The sequence below is a fragment of the Pan paniscus genome, chromosome 14 (assembly GCF_029289425.2).
Source record: "Pan paniscus chromosome 14, NHGRI_mPanPan1-v2.0_pri, whole genome shotgun sequence".
NCBI lineage: Eukaryota > Metazoa > Chordata > Mammalia > Primates > Hominidae > Pan > Pan paniscus.
Window position 1 is genome coordinate 61,504,842 of NC_073263.2, and position 23,487 is coordinate 61,528,328.

At 34.8% G+C, this 23,487-nt stretch overlaps 1 protein-coding gene across 2 annotated transcripts in view; it reads right to left on the reverse strand.

Annotated features, from left to right (window-relative positions):
• DIAPH3 (diaphanous related formin 3) overlaps nucleotides 1-23,487 on the reverse strand; it is a 489,712-nt gene that overhangs the window by 313,424 nt on the left and 152,801 nt on the right. For both annotated transcript variants that reach the window (XM_003825324.5, XM_055096829.2), the window contains 5 exons: nucleotides 23,163-23,299; nucleotides 21,174-21,279; nucleotides 5,097-5,207; nucleotides 4,692-4,810; nucleotides 3,782-3,898 (listed from right to left, as the gene is read on the reverse strand). In XM_003825324.5, coding sequence (XP_003825372.4) covers nucleotides 3,782-3,898; nucleotides 4,692-4,810; nucleotides 5,097-5,207; nucleotides 21,174-21,279; nucleotides 23,163-23,299 — 590 coding nt within the window. The remainder of the gene's footprint in view (nucleotides 1-3,781; nucleotides 3,899-4,691; nucleotides 4,811-5,096; nucleotides 5,208-21,173; nucleotides 21,280-23,162; nucleotides 23,300-23,487) is intronic.

The window sequence follows — 23,487 nt, forward strand, 5'->3', positions numbered from 1 at the left end:
CATTTTTATAGTCTTTTAGGAAATACAGTATCCCTTAATTTTCTTATAAAAGTCAAAACCTTGAATTAAGTAAATTAGCTGAAAGTGAAGTGATAAGTGCTTAAAATTTGTGCTCAGAGGTCATCAACTTTCCACTGTACCACACTGAAATAGCTACCATTAATTCACTTCATTAATACAACCAAAATAAACAAAATTTTTTTCTAAAAAGTTTTATGGGAGTATGTGGTATACTGTTTTCCAAGTGTTTGTGAAATCAAATTTAAAACTGGTACTGTAAGTTATATATAATATCAAATTCATATTTCTTACTCAAAGGGAAATAGAAAAATTTGGTATAATAATATTTGTCCAAAAATCAAAGTTTAACTAAAACCTCCAAGTAGATTTCATGTTGTCATTACAGTTAAGTCTAGTCCATCTACACTGGTCATAGGTGAAACATCCCTTAAGATTTAATAAATGTAAATAAAACAGATAAAAGATTTTATAAGCAAAACCAAACTAAAGTGATAAACAGGTTGGGTACTATTCTAATGAAGCACAGTCCTCTATCTCAGATCATCCCCTAGAACTCCTTTCCTTAATGACTTTTAACATACTTTTCCTCTCTAAATTCTGAAGTGTGGGTCCCTCAAGCCATTTAGACTTTCCTTTCCATAAACTATGACCCACTGCTCTTGACCTACTTACCTTACACCTAATAAACCATCTATTACAGTGAAGAAAATCTACTACAGCTTAACACTAGCAAAGATGACTAATGATCATTAACTGTCATAGAGTGAAAATGTTTAAGAAACGGTTCCTGGGTACAAATCAAAAGTGTTATCTATGCTTGCCTCTATTTGTTCAAGTTCTTTCAAGACATTATCTCCCATCCCCAAATATTTCTACCATAATAACCACATTTACACGTGGTACATACATTTAAACACATTTACATCTATTACATTTAAAAATCTAGATGATGTATTTCTTTTCTACTCAACATTATTCTAATGTTTTTAAAATGAAAATGTTTTAAATTAACAACACAAGCTATTTCATGTCATCTTTTTAAGAAATCATAATTTTAGTAAGTTTTTCCTCAACTCCACAATGTCCAATTATGAGTTCATCTATAATGTGGCTGAAATTTCATGCAAAAACTCATTGGGGAGGCAATACTATCAAAGAATAATACACAACATTTCTGGATTCCAGAAATGTCAATCTAGAAAATAATCTCCATGAGCAATATTGGTGAGGTAGTAAATGTGTCTGAGGAATATGTGAATAACTTAATTAAGGGATGAACATTAAGTTGTCATTACTGACAAAATGCTATTTTTGTTGGAGGAGTTTTTGAAATCTTCACTTTTCTCTGTGGTATTGTTAACAAATATCAGAAATTATCTCCCATGCGCATTTAACTAGCGTGGTATTTTACACATGGTAAGCCTTAATTATTTGGTGTAAAACTGAATTTGATCTTCTCCACCCAATTATCTTGCTGTATTTCAGCCCCCTCCCTTTTTCCCAGGGAAAAGGGGCTGCCTTTGACATATATTCTCCAATCGAATTCCATTTCTGTCAAACTTTCTTTTGTCCCAAAAGTGGAAATGAAAAAAGATTCTAATTTTTCCATCCACCAATTCTTTCAAATGAGAACATTTAACATTCTGCAATAGAACAATCTACTGTTTGTAAAAAGAAAAAGAAAAATTATGTGTGTTCGTATCAAAAGTAGTTTAAAGAGCTCATTAAACAAAAAATGTTACAGGTTATCTAAGATTGCTGAAAAGGTAAAATAGAGGTCCTTCTGAGGTAGATGAAACCAAAAAATGAAGGTAAAAACCAAACAAACAACACTCATAGATGTGTACACCAACAAGAGTAAGTTTTACTGTATGTAAATAAATAAAATTTTAAAAAATAAATGCATGACAAAAATATATGTAAATTATCACAATTCTGACACAATCTTGGAATAAAAGCATATTTTAAGAAATATTTTTAAGAATTTCTTTTAAGAAATTTTTTTAAAGAAATATTAACAACAACAATAATAAATAGGAGAGTTTGGAAACATGAGGAAAAAACTGATGGAGTTGTCCTGAGTCTAGCAGTCACAGGAAGAACACTGCCTTTGTGGCAACCATATCTGGAATCAAGATACCCGGGGTTTAAAGAGCCAAAGAAGGAATTAACATAGGTGAACATCAAATGTAAAAGTTCATACTCAAAAGATGGCCAAATATCTAAATTTCTATGCCTTAATGTCATTTTGGTAATGCCACAATTTAATCTTTCTCCAAGACTCTTGATTTAACTCAAATGATAGGATCACCTGAACATAACCCAAAACAGTTGTGTTTTTTAATCTGTTTTGAAGCTAGATACAACCACATGCTCTCTTGGGGCACAGATGAAGGGATCAAAGTCATAAGTATGATAAAACCCCTGCAGGACTACAGGCATGTTCAAACCATTGAAAACAAACAACAGTCTTAAATTCTTGGGTACTCAAACAGCATCAAACTTCCAGAAGACGACAGGACTGACCACACACAGATCAAAAAAATGTATGGAGTTTACTTTAGAGTAAATAGAAGTTTCAATTTCATTTTTAAGTAAATTTGGAGTAGAAATATAGTATCATAAACAGCATGGTACAAATGATATTTTAAAATCTAAATTAGCAATTCTTAATCTAGCATTTATAATATAAATATTTAAACTGGTTTATTTTTAATAAAATATCAGAAAGGAGCAAATTAAAAAAATCAGTTACTAAACTCATATTTTAGAATATCAGTGGGATTTCTGGCTACAAAGAGAGTACTTTTGATGCATGTCCTATCCTCATCCTGAAAAACCTAAAGTTTTAACATTTTGGGTCTCCTCCTTGCTTGTTAGGTACATCAAAAAATCACTGAGTCATACCCTCTGATGTTACCCCGAGGACACAGCCTGAATGAAGCTTGTCTAAAAAACTCTTCTACTTGAAATTAAGTAGAAAAGAAAAAAACACCCAAAGTATAAGAGAATGAAATTTCAGCAAACCTAAATTGGTGGCAACAAAATGATTTTATATTCAAAGAGCTCAGCTTCCACCATAAAACAGTAATAGAAATGGAAAGTAGATATAGAGAACATTTACTAAGCATACACCATATGCCAAGGGTTTGGCTAGAACTTTTACCCACATTCCCATATTTCACCTGCCTAACAAGCCAGTGAGTTAGGCACTAATCTCCATATTTAGTCACATTATAATGTAGATGAGGTTAAAAGAAAGATAAATAATTTGTTAACCTCAGATGGCTAGGATATAATCAATCTTTAAAAGCCATTTGTCTGGCTTTTTGATATATTAGCAACATTAAACACAACTGTATTATTAAGACTTGCCAGCTACTTAAACACTAATAAAAGCAATGTTTAGTGCCCTTCATGTAACTTATAAGAAGAAACTTATCAACATCATTCCTACTGCCTAAGAAATAACTAGAAAATATTATCTGTCACATGATAAACTAGTAATTTGTTGCTAGTTTGCATTTTTATTCAGATGAAAGGTTGTAACCAGGAATCCACAGGAGCTTAAAAAGTAATAGTAATATCATTTTACCATCGTCTACCTAAATAAATGCCCAGAGGAAACAACACATTCTATGAATCAGTGTTATGACAAAAATAAAAATCATTTGCTTGTCAAAGGCAAATATGATGTGAATTTCACAATTAATAGATTTTTATTAGTGAAAGAAAACATTAGAATACAACTTCCTCTTACCTTATAAAATTATCATTTCGAATCAGCAAAAGATGCTGAAGAATAGAAATAAAATATCCCTCTGCTCTAGTTTCTTTAACTGTGCTCCACACCATGTTGTAAACATCATATGCTTCAGTGAGTTGATTAAGGAATATATGGATTTATTTATACTCTACACCAAACAACTATAATAATATGACAGAATTTGTTCTGTAAGGTTTTGGAACTGTAATACAGGCATCTTATATATTCAACATAAAATACAGATATTTAGGATTGAGGGTAGTGGAAAAACTCTGGAAATGGTGACTCAACCTGACACTTCCTGACTTCCCTTCTACAATCAGCTCCAACTAATCTGCCTCCCCTAAGCACAGATGCTGTTGGGAACAAAGGTAGTAGGGAAGCTGGCTATGAATACTGTGTTGAATTCTAAAGGTTGCCTGACCAACAGAGCTGGTGGTCAGGTTAATTATCTACCATGAAGAAGCCCCAGGTGAGGATAGGAACCTGTTGGGTCTCATGAGGAGCACAGACATCTGCAGACCCACAGATTAACATGCGACCCATGAGTATGCACCCAAGATGCAGGGAAAGAGCAGCCAGTGACTAAGGCTGCCCTATTCCTAATGCTAAAAAGCCCTAAGTAGAAGGAAAAGTGTCAAATATAAAAAGAAAACAAAATAGATTGCACACATACATATAAGAAGCCAATCTACAGAATCCATTTGTTAGTTGCAGCATACGCTTACATATATGTGTATTCATAAAAACACACAAATTAATAAAATAATAACATTCTTCTGATGCATGAAGGTTTGATTTCATGTTGTTTACATAGAAATTAGCTAAATATTTGTGGCTGAGTATTTTCGATTTAGCAATAATTTTATATATGATTTGACTAGACTTCAGAACAAAAGGATATTCGAGTTCAGCTCTAATATCTTCAAGGCGATGGGATAACTCAAACAAATCTTCTTCTTTATGCTCATCAAAGACTTTAAGTTGGATATCCAGGCCATCATTCTTAATGCATTTTAAATTCTAGAGATATGAAATAGAAATTATGATGAATGATTTTGTTTTTAATTATGCAAAAGAATAAAAAACATATAAACAATAAACCAACCATTCAACTTGATTTATAGCATTCGAACATTTAAAGTGTTAAATAACACTCGAATCTTATCATCTATATTTTAAAAATAGATTTTTTAACTCAAGCCTTTTCCCACAGATAAATTATTCTTCAAGGTAATTTATCTAAATTTCCCCCTACTCAAGTACTCTTTTAATTTAAATATTAATAAGGAGACTGCAGGGCACTTACTGGCAATATCTCTTTCAATCCACAACGCATAAATTCATTTCTGATGTGAAGCCTGAAGTCCAAATCATCAGGAGATGTAACCAGGGCATTGATGAGCTGCATACAAGCTACCTACAAGAGATCAAACAGTGAGACAGACTGGGTTTCCAACATTAAAGAAAGAGTAACAAACGTAAACTTCAAGGTTTTGTTCCAGCATTATTAAATATCTTTCCTATTAAAACAATTTGTAAGCAAAATATTTCAGTCAGTTATAAACTACAGAAGAAATAAAGTTTCAGTGGCGTTTTTTATTTCTCATTTATTTGAGGGTTACTGAGGTGAAAGGAAGATGGAAAAATATTAGCCATTACTACTGCTCCATAAAAAAATAGAAAAAAAAAAAAAAACTTGTAACCAAAAGCTAAGTTCCTGTCCAATAATATCACTCTACACACATACAACAGAAATTGAACATATACTAGTTGAAAATGATAAACACCTATTGGATAGATAACACTTACCTAAAATAGGATAATAAAATAATTTTCCATTCATCAAGAGAGACTCAAAGTCCCAAAGACTTCAAGGTCAACAAGGGTCTTAACTCTGGTTAACAAGGTTATAAATAAACACTGTATAATTAATTTCTAGAAGTTAATTTATCAGGCAGTGGTTCTCATACTTTGGCAAAAATTCAAAATTACCCTATGTTTTAACCAGAAATAAATAACAGAGCTCACTAAATCCTTTAATATATAGCTTAAATGATAAAAATTTTTAAATCACAAAATTTTCAGCTCATGTTTAACACTTCAACTTTCAACTTCTCCACTTTTTTCATCCCTGGCTAAAATATATCTTTCATCCTCCAAAATCCATAAAATGGAAACAAAAGACAGTCTTTCTAGAGAAGCATTCTTTGTTGTTGTTGATAATACTATTTTTCTAAAGTCTACATTCTATCCAAGTCTAGCAAGAACTACTGGACTACTGATCAATATGTTTAACCTCATGCTGTTCCCTAAATTGTCTTTTCTCCATCCCTTAAGGCAAGGTTTATATGAATTTAAAATGCTGTTTTGGAGTAAGACACCAACAGGAGTCTCAATTCCTGCTGTTTGAAATATATAGTAATTGTTATATTTGATATCTAAGCATTAAAATCTGACCAGCATGCCTCTACTGTCGAAACTTAAGGTTGTTTAAAGTGGGAATGGGAAATATGTCAGAAGAGAGAGGAAGAAGAGAAACATACTAAAAAAAAAAAAAAAAAAAAAAAAAACTTAACAGAATCTACCTTTCCAGTACATGTTCATTCAGCTGTAACCAGTTCATGTCAAAAAGTCAAGTTTAAAATGTTTTCCTTCCACCCCCTTGCCAGTCATTACCCAGGACCCACAAATGTTTTTTTCAGCAATGCCATATAATTTTCAAAGATCTCAAAGAGCAAATAATGTTTCTCTACATTCAGAGAAACTAAATCAAACTCAGTCACCTGGCTTCTAGAAAAACACAAATTACAGACAACTCACAGAAAGTAGCAAAAACAAGGAACACAAAAACTAGCAGCAAATATTACCTAAATGGAAAATACATATATGTAGACAACAGTAGCATGAAATTTAGAAATAAGGGAAAGGATAATCCAAATTATTTCCAGGAACTATTCAAAAAGGTGATTCTCCATAGAAGAAAAAAAATAGGAAATTAAATTGAAATAATGAATTCAAGTTAAATTTATAAAATTGCTTCCCAATTCTAATCATAATTTGCCATTAGCATGGCTTACAATCTATTTAATTTAAATCATGCAAACATGTCTGTGAATATACATAGGTATGCACTAAAATGCATTGTTTCTTTATGGATAAATAATTCTATAATCAAGGTAAAGACCAAGGCGTTCCTTGTAGGTTTTATACATAATGAGATACATACCTGCGGTATCACACAATTTCACAATAATTTAGCATACCAGCAGAAGGGAGTGTCAATCAGCATTTATGCCATATCAATCAACGCCTAGAGATATCGAGAAACGTTAAAAAACTACAAAGGTTAACAGGACATTTTGCCTGTCCAATGAAGATATATCAGTAAAATGATAAAAATATACTATATACTGTAAGAAATATGTTTGGTAAATAATGGGAATATGGAGATGCTAAATGAGAACTAGGACAGCTGAATAAAGTACTAACTAAAGGATTAATAAAATGGCCTGATGAAGAAGTGAAGAAGGAAGATCTAAGCCGAGGAATTAACATGTTCAAAGACATGGAACCTTTAAATTACAAGCAATTCAAATTTTATGAGCGGTTTGTCAAGGTAGAAAGGGGAGTAACGGGAAGAAGTCAAGAAATGAGGTTGAAGAAGGAGACAGGAGAGAGGGCATAGCCTTGTGTGTCAAGTCCCAAAATTCAGATTCAACCAGAAATAGTGAAAATCATAAGGAATTTTATGCAACAGGGGCATAATAACAGAGGCAATAGATTCAAGTTCAGAAGCTGTTGTAGAAGTAAATTTTTGAGCAAGGAGGAAGGTTCGAACATTTGAAATATGAAGAAAAATTGATAGAATGAGGTAGAAGAAAAGCATTTACAAGAGGCCTCCCACTTTTGTTATTTAACTAGATAGAAAGTGGTACCATTAGCAGACATACAAAATGTAAGAAGAGCAACAGGTTTTAGAGAATAGGATAAATCCTACTTTCAAAATTCTGATTGAGATGTATATTAGAATCATTCATTCATTAAAAAAACAATTACTGACTACCTACAACTTCTGTCAACTGGAGATATTCATACTCAAAAAATGAGAACCAAAAGTGAGATGTTCGTCATAAGGAAGTAATCTCTGTGCTCTAGTTGATGTTCCAAAAATGTAGCATATGATCTCTCTTAATTTGCATGTTACAGAAATCGTTGTGATACATTACAAAACCAACCTCCCTCTGCGCTAATAAGGGTAAGAAAACAAGGAACTTCCATCTTCTTGAGAGCATCTAGTTAACTAAAGGTTCCATCTTAGGGCATCAGAGGCAGTTTACCCTGATATTGGCTCACATACTTCATTCCTTCAAAGCCTATTTATTGATGCCTACTATATACCAGGCACTGTTCTTGGTGCTAGACATACAGCTGTGAAAAAAGATGGAAACTTCTTTGAGAGAAAGAGGAGTCAAGACTGACTCCTAGGTTTTGGGCCTGAGCAACTTAAAGGATGAAATTGTAATTTATTGAAACAGAAATGACCACGGGAGAAACAGGCTTGGGAAGAGAGAGGAAATCAGTTTTGGAGATGATAAGTTGGAAATGCCTATTAGTGATCTAAATTTTAAAAGCTGCAAAGGAAATTGAAGATAGAAGACTCCAGTTCAAAATAAAGCAATTGCCATAGCAATAATACGTAAAAACCAAGACCTCAGATGGAATCACGACAGTATAGAGGAAAAAGGAGGTGTCAGAACTGTTTAGCGCATTTTCAACTGTAGGTTTCAACATGGAGATTAGAGAAATAAGTTAAAGAAAAAGAAAAGTTAAAAACCATAAGTGAGGTAGAAGGAAAACAAGGAGATTGTGGTGTCCTGGAAGTATGGAAAGTGGTCTCAACAGTGAGAGAGTGATCAACTGTGTCAACTGGTCAAATAAAACAAGGACTAATCAATTACCACTGCATTTGGCAAAATGAAAACACTGGTGACTTGACAAGAATAGTTTCTACAAAGGGATAGAGTTACTGTTCCAAGCAGAAACTACTTGCCTCCCCACAGATGCCATATGCAGCCAGTAAACAAACAATTGCTGTAAAATATTCTCCTCTTTGCCCTAAATGCATCTTTATATGTTAGAAGTAACTGCTCCTTTATCTTTGTTTTTAAAAAGTCTATGTAAAGACACTTATCTCTAGGTGTTATGGATTACAAATTCAATTCTAATGGTTTGGAAAGCCAATACTGTAAGCTCACTTTATTACTCTTGTGTCAATTATCAAAAAGGGTCTTCTGTGAGAAAAGGTATTTTAAACGTAACTTCTAGCTGGAGGGGTGTGTGTCCATCTATGATTCAGGATAGTTGAGGATTTCCTTAGGGCAGCAGTAAACTAAAAGTATAGTACAAGGACTGACATCAGCAAACTCCAGACAGCCTAAGACTGGAAAGCGAGTGGCCAAAAAGGTAATGACAAAGAGTGGGACAAAAGTCAGCAATACCATAAACTAGGAAGGTAAAGACATAACAGGGGCCAATAAAGTAGATAAGCTGTAAATAGAAATCTCAAAGATATTCAATATGTGGGGCAGAGCCAGTCAAAGGCAATCTTAAGAACAGGGCAAACGATCAAAGGAAAATCATTAGAAGCCGAAAGAGGTTAACAACAAGATAGAGGAACATGCCACTATATCTACATCACTGAATCAGCAAAGTGGCTTTCTGCCCTTGAAAATAAAGTGAGAAGTTTTCTTCATATGTGAATATATAGTACCTAAATTTCCTTTGGTACATAATTTACTGCAATTACTATGTTCAACACAAATATGAGAAAAGACAAATGTGTTTATTTGTACAAATTTATTGTACATGAGAAATCTTGTTACATGCATATAAGGTGCAGTGATCAAGTCAAGGTATTTAGGGTGTCTATTCCCCAAGTACAACATATTTATTTGGTCAGATAGTCACTCTATTCTGCTATCAAACATTAAACTTATCCCTTCTACCATATGTTTGCACCCTTTACACACTTCTCTTCATCCTTCCTCCTCTGCCCCCACTCACTCTTCCCAGCCTGTTATCTTTCCACTTTCTACATCCATGTGATCACAATTTTTAGCTCCAACATATAAGTGAGAACATGTGATATTTGTCTCTCTGTGCTTAGCTGATTTTACTTAATAGCCTCCAGTTCCATCTATGTTGCTGCAAATGACAGGAGTTCATTCCTTTTTATGGCTGAATAGTATTCCACAGTGAATATGTACCACATTTTCTTTATCCATTCATCCACTGATAAACACTTAGGTTTATTCCATATCTTTGCTATTGTGAATAGTGCTGTAATAAACACATGAGTGCCAGCATCCCTTTGAAATATTTATTTATTTTCTTTTGGGTGGATACTCGGTAATGAGACTGTTTTTTTTCTAACCTTTGGTTCCCTGACCCTTTTTTGGACAACAAACTTAAGCACAAAATTCAAGGTTCACTAACAGGTACTATCCCTGAGCCCCATCCACGAGGACCATCCAGTTTTTCCAAAGGCCGCCAGAGCAGAAGCTTTCAACCTGATTGTGCTGACGAGATTTAGAAAGTTGTCTAATAGCAAAAGTAAGTAGTTCTTAGAAAGTTTACTCTTGAGTCAACATGTTCATCCTGGGTATAAGTAGATGTTTTTACAATTAAATCGTGGCTCTACATTGCAACAACATATCAGCTTCAGGAGCTAAATCCAGATTGAAAACAAGAACCAGTAAAATACTTAAATAAAAATTCTATCAGAGGCTGCAAAAGCTTATTATCTGGGCCTGGAAGATACAGTTTAGACTGCTATTCATCTTTCCTACCCCATAGCAGAAATCATCTGTCTCTCTTTGCACAATTAAATTTCACATTTATCAAGTTAAAATGAGTAAATGATGCTTATGGAGAAATATTTTGCCTCTAGTGTAAATAGAGAAATTCCAAAGATTTTAAAATTTTATACACATGCATTGAAGTAACTGCATATACCCCACATTGACTCAGAGAAATAAAATGCAGGACTCAAGAAGCTATAATTTATACCAGGGATACTAAAGAACAAACTTGAATTCTTAAAATATTTATTCGAAAACTCCCCCAAGACATCATTAATTTCTTCTATGTCCTCCCATGCCTTTTTCTAAAACTGCCTTTATTGCAATTTTCGTATGAAATGTTAGATGGCTTTAAATTCTTGAGTATAAGCTTCTTAAGGGCAGAGGTGTATTTCATTCAACTTTGTAGTTCCAATACCCAGCATAGCCCAGTACCTAGCAGTCACTGAATAACTAAGTAATTGATCGGTTAATTATGAAACTTTTTAGTTACCTTCAAGACATTAATTATCTTTCTAGTTGTCCATTGTAGAATAAATGAAGAAATGTATTATATAGACTTATTAGGTAGATTCAGAAAACTGCCAGTAAACTCTAGATAATGATAACCATTAGTTTATACTTGGGTATGCTCCATATGACAATATGAGTTCACATTAGAATATTATCTGTTCCTTTAATGTCTACTAGCATACTGGCTTATTATTTACTGATCCATTTTAATATGGTTGATGTTTTAATTGATTGGTACTTATATATCAACCCTATTCATGCAAACCTCAATAAAAGTAGTAGTCAGAAGAGAAAGGAATTAAAACAAATTAACATTTGCATCCTTCCGGGATAGCTCAACAATGATCCTAAAAATAAGCCTTTTACTAATAGTCTGTATTCTTCATTTAGTCCTTCACTAAATGTGAGAAAAGTTTATTTAAAATAGAAAATTAATTAATAATTATTTGATGGAACAGAAGAGACACTTAAAACAAAAAATAGTAAATCAAGATATAACTGTTTATTATAAGACCTTTACTTGGTCTTGGGCATAATAAAACCTGGGTAAACTTTGAAGATTAAAGTGGTAGGTGGAACAAAATCAACCAAAGCAAATATACTTGGCTAAATCCAGAAAGGCATTTAACCTCTAATTTGTTTTAATGTGAGTATTCAATGGCATATTTGTCTGATTATTGCCCATTGACAAATTTCAAAATATAGTGATTATCCCTCACTTAAGAAAGGTTTTTGGTACTATTTTTAATACTTTAATGAAACTATTTATATAATGATAAAAAGTTATCCTTTTTAATTTATAAAAATATTGCTTTGTCTACTTTTTCAGACATGGAAAAATGCAATCCCATCAAACTTTCAAAGATCTATCTTCTAATTAAACTTAATGAAATCCACAGATTGAAGAGTTTTTTTTTAAGTTAAGGAAAAATTTAACTATCTTTGCAGCAGCCATAACAATGCAACTCTCAGTCTTTGACTGCAGGAAACATAAATGGCCTATAGCCCCAGCTGCTACCTTCTGAAAGCTATCACAGCATTTGAATTGAAGTCACAGTTCCCTGCTCCCAGCCAAGGCTTGAGCACAGCAAGTATACTAAAATAGACCTGTTCCTGGGACACATGGGACTTTGGCTCAAGGATTCCCCAACAGGCTTGTCAAGCTCTCCTAGAATTTCAGGATAGCCTGAGACACTTTCACCCAATCTCCACTCCTTCCCTCTCTCCTTCACCTAGGGTCAGATCTGCATTGAGTTTGACAGTTCTCCCAGCCTCCCCCAGCTCCTCCTCCAGGGTCTCTCACAGGCATTTCCTCTAGTCCCTTACACATCAAACCTCTTGCTTCTCATAGAACCAAGACTAACAGCCTCATTTCACAATGCAAGTTTCAACAAGGGTTATCATTTTCAAATTGTCAGACTCATAAGTATTATAACTGAAGCTTAATCAAATTTCTTATTTTTTAGGTATTTAACAGAACACTTTTGCTTTTTCTTCTTGTTCTTTATATATGACCAGCTTCTGTATTTTCATATGTTACTATGGGATACGGGTTAAGACCATGTGCATGCCAGACACTGAAATACATTTGGAACACAGATTTTCTCTAGTAATATTTCCAGAGACACCAATAGCCTGGATTATATTCCTTGCTTTTGCTTCCTTGAAAAATATGTTCTAGGGTAGAGAAATATCTACCACAGGAATCCTAGAAAGACATACCAACCATCAATCACCCCTGTCCAGTACTGCATCACTGTTATCACCATAGCTTAAGAAGCCTGAAGATATAAGGGTTGCACAACAATGTGAATGTGTTTAATGTCACTGAACTATACTCTCAAAGATGGTTAAAATGGTAAATTTCATGTTATATATATCCTACCACAATAGGAAAAAAAAAAACCTAAAGCAAACAATGGCTATGTATTTCAACAGTGGGTAAAGAAATGACAAGATCTGGGTCATCTTTACTAGATAATCATAACAAGTAGAGATCCACAGAAGGACAACATAAACCCAGCTATTGGTATTATATCTAAAGAGTATACTAAAATCAGATATTTAGAACCCTGAATGAAATTAAGTAAAAGGATTTAAGTATATATTTTAGGTGAGCAAGCTCAGAACTAAAGATGCTACAGGTTCACATCAAACCATCAAAGACAACCAAACAATTTTTTCTCTCTGAAACAAGCTTCCCATCTTTTCCTTTATTTGCTCTCTGACATAATTATTTCTCCTCTCTGGACTCAGAAACTTTGGAAATCATGTTTTCCCTTTATTCAGTAACTAACATAGGGAAAATATTCTTGAGGTATTTCCAAGAATCAAAATTAATGAGGGTTTCATTCCATTCAATCTACATCCAAGATAAAACAAATGTATAGGAACAACATTAGAAGAACCGGGCTAAAGGAAAAGTAGCCAAGGTGACACTAGGAGATTTGTGGTCTTCTGTCTGTTGCAAGACAATTCTCCCTGGGTCTCTCATATTTCATTTCCACTTGTATTGCAAGTAAAGACATTGATCGTCTTTGATCTAGATGCTCTTCAAGGATGTGTGTATACAAAACAATCTTGGAAAACAGCATATCTCTTCAGAGCAAAGAGCAGGCTCACTTCATGTCTAGTATAATAAAGATAATGTCTTTTAGAGCAAAGTGCAGGCAAGTTCAAAGTTCCTCTCCTACAGCACATCCTGCCATTTACCACCAGAAAGTTCTGACCATGATTTGATTACCATTACCTACACTTTACTAAGAGGTCAATCAGAATAGATCCAGCTCCTGCATCTCCCATGCAAAACATCTTTCCTTCTCTCTGGATGTCAACCCCATTCCAACTCCCATAACTGTAGCTCAGTCATTCTGTGGAGTGGGTGAATGGCACTGACAAAAAGGAATAAGTTGGACTGACTGTCTTCAGACAGTCCCTCCAAAAATTATTAGACTTAATTATTTCCTGAACCAAGAACTGTAAAATTTATCAGCCACCTGGAAGCCAAGTTGAAAGCTCTGCCACCCTGTAGTCCCTCAACTAATAAAGTTCCTATTTGGGTCGTCCCAACAACTACAAACAACACTTTCCTTCCAGGAGCACCATGTACACCTTTCAAGACTATTTATCTTATGTGAAAGACAGGCATTAACTTGCCTCTCTCTTAAAAAACACCATGACTTGAACCCTACAGGTATGATCATAAGAAATGTTCAAGTGTTTAAAGAAATGCCACCAGTATGTCATGCAACTCTTAGGCAACTATGGAGATCTCTCCAAATGGAAGCTATGCTTAGTTACTCTGGGGAGCTTCCTGGAGAAGAAAACTGACTTACTATGTGTACTCTGCAGGCAGTTATCCCTACAATGGGAAGTGGTAAAAAATCTGTGCCTGATTTCAGCTAAAGTGGTCAGTGACACCACATCAGCCCTGGGAGGCAATCAGGTCAGCTTCAACTCACTGACCAGGATTGTTATAAAGAAAGAATTGTCCTAGACTTCTTTGCTGAACAAGGGGAAGTTTGCGCAATCACTAACACATCATACTGTATCTGAATTAACACCTCGGGCCAAGTGGAAAGATGAATCAAAAAATTTAAAAAGAAAGCCACCTGGTGTTCTAAGGTAGACTCTGATGATTTACTGGATTATGGGATTTGTTCAGCTGACTAGATCTGGGACCTGGAAGGCAGGACTGAGGCAAATACTTCAGACAGGACTCATTCTGCTGCCCACAGTCCCTACTGAACTTAATTAAGTATGCTATGAAACAAATTGAACAGATTTCATCATAGCCTGTATCAATCAGATCAATTACAGTCATTGCTGCCCATAATATAAAAGTAATATTCCCTATGCTCAAGGTTTCTCTCCTAAAACACAACCCACTGCAACTGGCAGTATTCACATTACACTATGAGTGTCACAATATGGGCTTTGGGACTGACACAAAGCTGATACTCAGCCTACTGCTATTGCTGTGAGCAATAAAATCCTTTGTTTTTAACCTAGGAGTTCACGTCTTTTGACAGCACCAATAGAACTATGGCAGACTAACATGTCAGTTTACAAGTGGCAGATCGTCTAAGACCATTCATGTTCCTGACCCTCCCATCAGCAACTTCATGGGTACTGGATCAGGGAGAAACCACAGGAAAAGGAAGTTACAGCATTCTATCACTGCAGACCTGAGGACATATACACAGAAGAAGAACCAAATATCCACCCAAAATGCTCTAGGATTCCCATGTTTTGGTTCCCTTCCAAAAATATATCACAATTCAATCAGTCGTATGACCAACAGCAAGGGTTTCAACAAACTCTTTGAAATCTAGAAAATGCTCTTGATACTCCAGGAAAGTATGACCCTGACAAGAGTAGACAGAAGACACAGAAAGGAAAAGAAAAAGAGGAGAGAAATAAAAATAACAGAAGATTAAAGGACGGCAGAAACTAGAGATTGGTTAACCAATACTTATCCCAGTCCTTTTCTACTAAGGAAAAACTGGCCAACATGAGGGACAAGCACACACATGAACACTGGACACTACGATGGAGGGTTTGGTTCTCCTGGGGCAACTGTGGCAGAAGGCTGTCTGTCCCTGGTGTCACAAGTGCTGACCACAGCAGAGAGCTGGGAGTGGCACTTCCATTAGAGCATTGCCGTGATACAGTGCAGCGTATCTTCTGTATTACTTCTAGCTACAGACCACCCACATGATTCCCTGGGCCTACCAGAAATTTTGTAAGGTAGGTACAAAATTTGTGAAGTAATTAATTGATATAGGCTATGATGAAATCTGTTCAATTTGTTTCATAGCATATTTAATTTTGTAATAACATTTTCTGCTTAAATTACCTAGAGTGATTATGTTGCTTGCAGCTGAGAAACCCTGTCTGATGTTTGAAAAAAAAAGTAATGTATGCTTATTTTAAGTCCTAGATTTATATTTGTACTTTCTTTCCTGATAATATATATGTGTGTGTGTATACATATATATATATAGATAGATATAGATATATATATATTTTTTATGAGATGGAGTCTTGCTCTGTCAGCCAGGCTGGAGTGCAGTGGCGCGATCTCGGCTCACTGCAAGCACCGCCTCCTGGGTTCACGCCATTCTCCTGCCTCAGCCTCCCGAGTAGCTGGGACTATAGGCACCCACCAACACGCAAGGCAATTTTTTTTTTTTTTTTTTTTGTATTTTTGGTAGAGACGGGGTTTCACCAGGTTAGCCAGGATGGTCTCAATCTCCTGACCTTGTGATTCGTCTGCCTCGGCCTCCCAAAGTGCTGGGATTATAGACGTGGGCCACCACGCACGGCCCCTGATAATATTCTTCAAGGCCTGAGAATAAAGTTATTCCAAGTACAAAGTTTAACATTTTCTTACTATATAATATCAAATGGGGGAAGTGTGCTCAATTCTATCATAATCATAAACAAATTATCATTATTAGGATCAGAATAACAAAAAAGTAACAATTCTCCTTATTCTCCTTTAAAAAAAATACTTTGTCATAAATATACTTTGCAGTAAAAGAATAATGAAGAATGTGTTTATTTTGCTATCTCATTTTCTCCAATTTAAAAGTAAACAATTGGTTCCTATTTTATTCACCAATAAACAAGTTTTATTTTTAATTGGCGATTTGCTAATGTCATCTAGTTTAGCACATTTTAATAATGCAATTTATTAAAATGGAATAAAATGGGTACAAATAGTTTTATAGGAAAACTGATAGCCAGCCACCTCAAAATTTACTTTATTTGTGGAAAATTCAGAAAGACAGGGAAATAGGTATTTTTAGATATTACTACAATTGTTTTTGATAATTTTAAAGAATATAGAAAGAGCATAACCGGCAATATGCAGAAAAGAGTATCTATGTTACCTTTTTTTGTTTGTTTGGCCTAAGTTAGCACTATAGAAAATGGTATCTTTTACTCTGAAGCCTGCTACCTGCTAGCTATTTCACACATTAGGCTTAAAAACAATGAGAAACCTTTATTAAGGAGTAAAAGCCTTCAACAAAATATTTGAATAGAAAAAATGAGAATGTAAAACAATTCTTTCCATTTTCTATTCCCAACTAAGAGCATGGAAATTTAACCTGAACATATCAGAAAAATGAGAAAGAAATAAATTTGAATGATGCTAAAATAATCTTTCACTTCTTAAAAATTAAGCTCTAAGAACTATATCAAGAAATTTATTTTAGTGTTTACAGGATATCAAATAATTAACACTACTACTAACTGTAACAGAAAATATAATTACAACTAAAGCAATTAGTTTCATAAAAGCAAATATAATCAGCTACTTATATGTTGGCAAAAATTTTTCAAAAATTGAATCATCACCTACTATGTCCCACAAAAATTAAAAATTAAAAAGAAACTGTATCATTCCCGTGACTTCCATAACTACGGAAGGAAAACATTGCTCTAAGCTCTCCTCCTCCCTACCTCTATTCACTCAACACTAAATATGGCAAATAAGCAGTAGTTTAAAAAGAAATCAACTCCACAAATGTTCACAGCAGCATTTTTCGTAACAGCCAAAGAGTAGAAACAACCCGAATGTCTGTCGACTGACAGCTGATAAAATGTGGTACACTCATGACAGACGATTATGTGGCGATTTTTTAAAATGCAGTACTCCAACATGAACGAACCTCTAAAATATTTTGCTATTAATAAGTAAAAGAAGCCAATCACAAAGATCCACATAATGCATGATTACATTTACGTGAAATGTCTGGAATATGCAACTCTATAAAGACAGAAAGTAGATCAATAGTTGTCTCAGGCTAGAGAGAATCAAAGATTGTGGAGTTATAGCTAAGGGACGGGGACTTTCTTTTGGGTGGCAATGAAAATCTTCTAAAATTGACTGTGGTAAAGATTCCACAAAGCTGTTAATATACAAAAAACATTGAATCACACTTTTTTTCTTTTTTTTGAGACAGAGAGTCTTGCTCTGTTGCCCAGGCTGGAGTGCAGTGGCATGTTCTCAACTCACTGAAAGCTCCGCCTCCTGGGTTCACACCATTCTCCTGCCTCAGCTTCCCGAATAGCTGGGACTACAGGCACCCACCACCATGCCCAGCTAATTTTTTTGTATTTTTAGTAGAGATGGGGTTTCACCATGTTAGCCAGGATGGTCTCGATCTCCTGACCTCATGATCTGCCCGCCTTGGCCTCCCAAAGTGCTAGGATTACAGGCATGAGCCACCACACCTGACCTGAAATGCACATTTTAAATGGGTAAATTTTATGATACGTTCATTTAGTCTGACTAGAGCTGTTAATAAAAGAAGTTAAACCTGTATCAAAACTTTATATAAACAGAATTCTTAATATTTATTTAAGTCTTAATATCTTCTATAGAATAGTAACCTATAAAATCCCAAACTTTTAACTGATAGTTCTCTTTCTAGATATTTACTGACTAAATATAAGTTTATCATGACTATAGAAATGTTATTTTTCCACAGAAGAGCACCTTCAATAAAAGCAGAACTACCTATAAAAGAAATTACTTAATTTACCCCCTAAATTTTTTAAATCAACGTAGTTTGCCTTCAAGTTCATACTCATCAATTTAATTTGTAGTTAATTAAAATAAAAGTCAGATATATTTACCTTTATGTCTGACAGCCAAAACAAATATTCCAAATAACCAAGAATTAGACTGCAATAGTCGAAACTTTCCAATAAATGAGGAGATCATGTCATTTACCAGGACAAAACAGGGCTTTGTCTTTAACAAGCCATTATTTATCTCTTCCCTTACAGTTTAAAACCTCATGTAATGTAATACTGTTGTAAACAAAAGGATGGGACCCCAGTTTTACCAATATTTTCATAAAACTTTTACTCTCAAATAATTATAGATTCATAGATAGTTGCAAAAAAAAATCAGATAAAGTAATGGTTCAACTTTCCTCTACAAAGTTTTCTTTAGGGCTACTCTTCATTAATCTTCAGATGAATAAAAAGCCTGGGACCAGATGACAAAGAAACTTGTTCAAAGCACCAGATGACAGCAGATCAACCTGACAAGGAAAGACATAAAAAATAGAAAGGAAAAAGAAAAGCAATAGGAAGGAAAAGGAGAGCAGGGAAGGGGGAGCTCAGAGATGAGGTGGGAGAGAAGAGACAAGAAAGCAAGAGAAAAGAGAAGAGGAGACTGGAAATGAGGCTAGCAGTACATGAATTAAAAGACTCTAGTCTCTCAAGCAACTAAATGGGCAAGGTCGATGTCACAGATGGGGAACACATCCCAGACCTCGAAGCCAATGTCATCTAACAAGCCCAGAATGCATGAAAAGGGGCTCTCTTACAGAGGTTCCTGCAGGACCCATGCCATAGAGACCCTCTAGTCAGATCTTCAATCCTGCCTATTCGAAGAGAACCAAATCACAACATAGGGTTCCTCACTGGCTATTCACTAACACTGTCATCTGAAATGTCATACTAAATTATTAGTTTCACAGCTCCTATCATATTCTCTTTTTTTTTTTTTTCTTGAGTCGGAGTCTCGCTCAGTCACCCAGGCTGGAGTGCAGTGGCACGATCTTGGCTCACTGCAACCACCGTCTCTGGGGTTCAAGTGATTCTCCTGTTTTAGCCTCCTGAGTAGCTGGGATTACAGGCACCTGCCATCATGCCCGGCTAATTTTTGTATTTTAGTAGAGATGGGGTTTCACCATGTTGGCCAGGCTGGTCTTGAACTCCTGACGTCAGGTGATCTGCCTGCCTCGGCCTCCCAAAGTGCTAGGATTACAGGCATGAGCCACCGCGCCCAGCCTATTATTTTTAAAATACCATTTGTTTACTTTTAATTTTTCACTTTATTTTTTTATTTCAGATTTAGCTTTTCTATTCCTAATATACCAAGAAACAATAAAATGGCCAAGCACCCAGAACCTTTAAAAAAAAACTATAACTTTTTACTTTTATTAAGTGTGAAAGAGATTTACTTCATATCTATTAACACATTGGCTTTGAAACTTTGCTGCACGTTAGGATCACCTGAGGATCATTTTAAATTTCCCAATGTCCAGGTCACACCATGCCAATTAAGTTTTAGAAGTACGGAGGTGAGAATCAGGTATTAATATTTTTTAAGATGACCACTTTTGAACAATTATACCAATAAAAGCCTCTTTTCCTTTTTTTAAAAAAAGAAAGAGAAATTAAATGAATATTATTCAGCTTGAATACTTAAATGTTTAAGTCTAAATGTGTCTTTTTAGCAGTATTTTTGGAAACATCTATAACCTTGGGTTTCCTTATTATTCACGTAAGCTCAACTTTTCAGTTATTAAAACAATGAAAAGCCCTAATCGACCTAATTGGCAAAACATCTCAAAAGTTAAAGTAATTTAAGAGACTAACATAGAATAAACAGTTCATAGAACTATGATAATATCTCATACAGGGAAATCTAATAATTCTACTACACGAAAAGCAACCTAGGAAATAACCATTGTTGTGTGCCAAGATGTATCTATAAGATAAATTATGACACAGTACAAATAGGAATTCTATATTCTAAAAATAATGCTAGGCCGGACGCAGTGGCTCATGCCTGTAATCCCAGCACTTTGGGAGGCCGACGCGGGTAGATCACGAGATCAGGAGATCGAGACCATCCTGGCTAACACAGTGAAACCCCGTCTCTACTAAAAATACAAAAAAAATTAGCTGGGCATGGTGGCAGGCGCCTGTAGTCCCAGCTACTCAGGAAGCTGAGGCAGGAGAATGGTGTGAACCCGGGAGGCAGAGCTTTCAGTGAGCTGAGAACGCGCCACTGCACTCCAGCCTGGGCGACAAAGCAAGACTCCGTCTCAAAAAAAAAAATAAATAAATAATGCTATAAAAGAATATTAAAAGGCATGCAGAGCTTCATAACAATGTTTTCATATAAACCAATCATAAAACCGTTAAAAGTAATATATGCCATTTAAAAATAGATTTTATATACACACAAAACTTACTTGCAGTTGAACTGAATTGTGCCGGAGGCCTTCCACAATACAAAAAAATCTGTCAATTTTTTTTTCTTCACCAGCTGAAGTTAAAGCTTCTAAAACTTCTTCAAGGCTATTGGAAAATTTGAGTCAATTAAATTGCAAGTAGCAAACACAAATGCCATAATACAATTGCTTTATCCTACTAAAGAAGTCAATACCCTAAGCAGCCAATATATTTTAGAAGTAGATTACTGAGTACATACCATGTATCAAGCACAGTTCTAAGCATGTTACATTTTAATCATTTATCCCTGACAATAACCCTGTGAAGATGTTTATCAAGCATTTATATAATGCTTACTACACATCAGGCACCATTTAAGCCACTTTACAAACATCAACTCATTTTAAAGTATATAACAATTGTTTGAGGTAGGTACTATAATTAACCCGTATTATAGATTAGGAGACTAAGGCAGAAAAAGGTTAAGCAATCGTCCAAGGTCTCATATCTGTGAAATGGTGGAGCAAGAATCTGAAACCAGACAGTTTATGTGGTGGGCACCATATAAATGCTCTCAACCACTGCACTTTTATGCCTCACAAGTTTAAGTAAACGAAGCTGAGTGATAGTCGAAAATATATAATAGTATGGTATTATAAATATTCAAATATAAAATATAATAATTATGCAAAAACTATACTTCCTCTTCTTTTAAGTAATAGTTAACAGCATCCAGCACACTGGAGAAGCTCACAGTTCGTGGACATGGGCATGCAGTCCTAAATGTTACTTACAGGATCTTGATACCCATTCTGAAGTCAAGAAACAAGGAAAAGGGAAGGATAACAGAATAGGGAAGGGAAAAGAAAAGCAAGGAAGAGTCCAAGAGGAAAGAGGAGGAAGAAAAGGGAAAAAGAGGAGGTTAAAAGACAGAATTAAAAAATGATGGGGGAAAGGGGAAAGGAAGAAAGTGGGAAGGGAAGCTCAGAAAGTATCATATGTCCACATAAATTTCACTCTTAGATTTGTACACCAACATTTATATGGCCTTAAATACTGAAGCTGTATGCCTGGCTTTGCACGCTTGGGACTGCAGCTGGGTGTGGCAACACCTCTTCTATAGATAAACACTGTAGGCACACTTTGCGGGCAGACTGCCAGGCTGAGGCCGAGTGGTGTCTTTGACTATCCAACCATCAAGCCGAACCTGCTCAATCCCACCAACTCCAGCAGGACCTCCACAAGGCTGATTTTCAAATGAACACAGGAGGCTCCCCTTACAGGACTCTGCCAACCCCTACATATGGGGGATATTTCTGTTAGTTCTTTTGCCTGTTTAGTTTTTACATTTTTATCTTTTTTAAAAGGCATTTTAAATAATTTTTAAATGCTTCCTGATAATTAGAACCCTAATTTTTAAAAATCTTTATCTTTATAATTATCTTTAATATGTATGTAATGGTATTTAATTATACTCCTAACAAATGTGGTTAAGTTCTTTACAGCTCTAGTGTGTGCTTTATGCTCAAGGACTTTGTACCCTCAACCAGTAAACTACTATTACATAAATCACTTTCTAATCTGCCTTATATATAGATTTCCAAATCGTAATATGTTTGCTTTTACAAGGGGATAGAGAAGACCTACAGTTTGAAATAATTCTATGTGGGGAAAAAAAATCACATAAGAAATAGAACCATTTGTATATTTTCAAAGCCTCCATTTAGAATTTTTTTTAATTTAGGGTTTCAGTTAAAAAAAACAGTTTAAATATGATAAGGAAATCAGTTTTTCATAGAAGTATGTGAGACCATAACTAATAAATCAATTAAGAGAAATAATTACTCAAAAATTTCCAGCCAATAAGAAACTATATTAGCTGCTTAAATATACCTCAACATTTATTTAAATTCTAGTAAATTCTAGCCTAGAGTAGATAATGAAACATTAAATGAATCAATCTGTATTAAATTATTATATAATTAGGGGAATATGTTGATAACACTTACATGCTTTCTTCCCCTACAATGCATACCGCAGAGAGAAGTTTAACCACATCTGTCATCATATTGGGGTGTCTGGGATCCATGGCTTTGGCCAATAAGGAAAGGCTCCTCTCCTCACTCATAATTCTTTCCAAGCCATACTATAATATTTTGAAAATAAGAGGTCAAATGTTAGAAATTAGTTAGAAAAATAATACTCTGAAGGAAATGAAGTTATTAAAAAAAATTTATAGGACATTTTTACACTTACTAAAGCTAAAAAATATAGACTGTGTAACACTCTAAAAAGTTCATGGCTGGGCACGGTGGTTCACGCCTGTAATCCCAG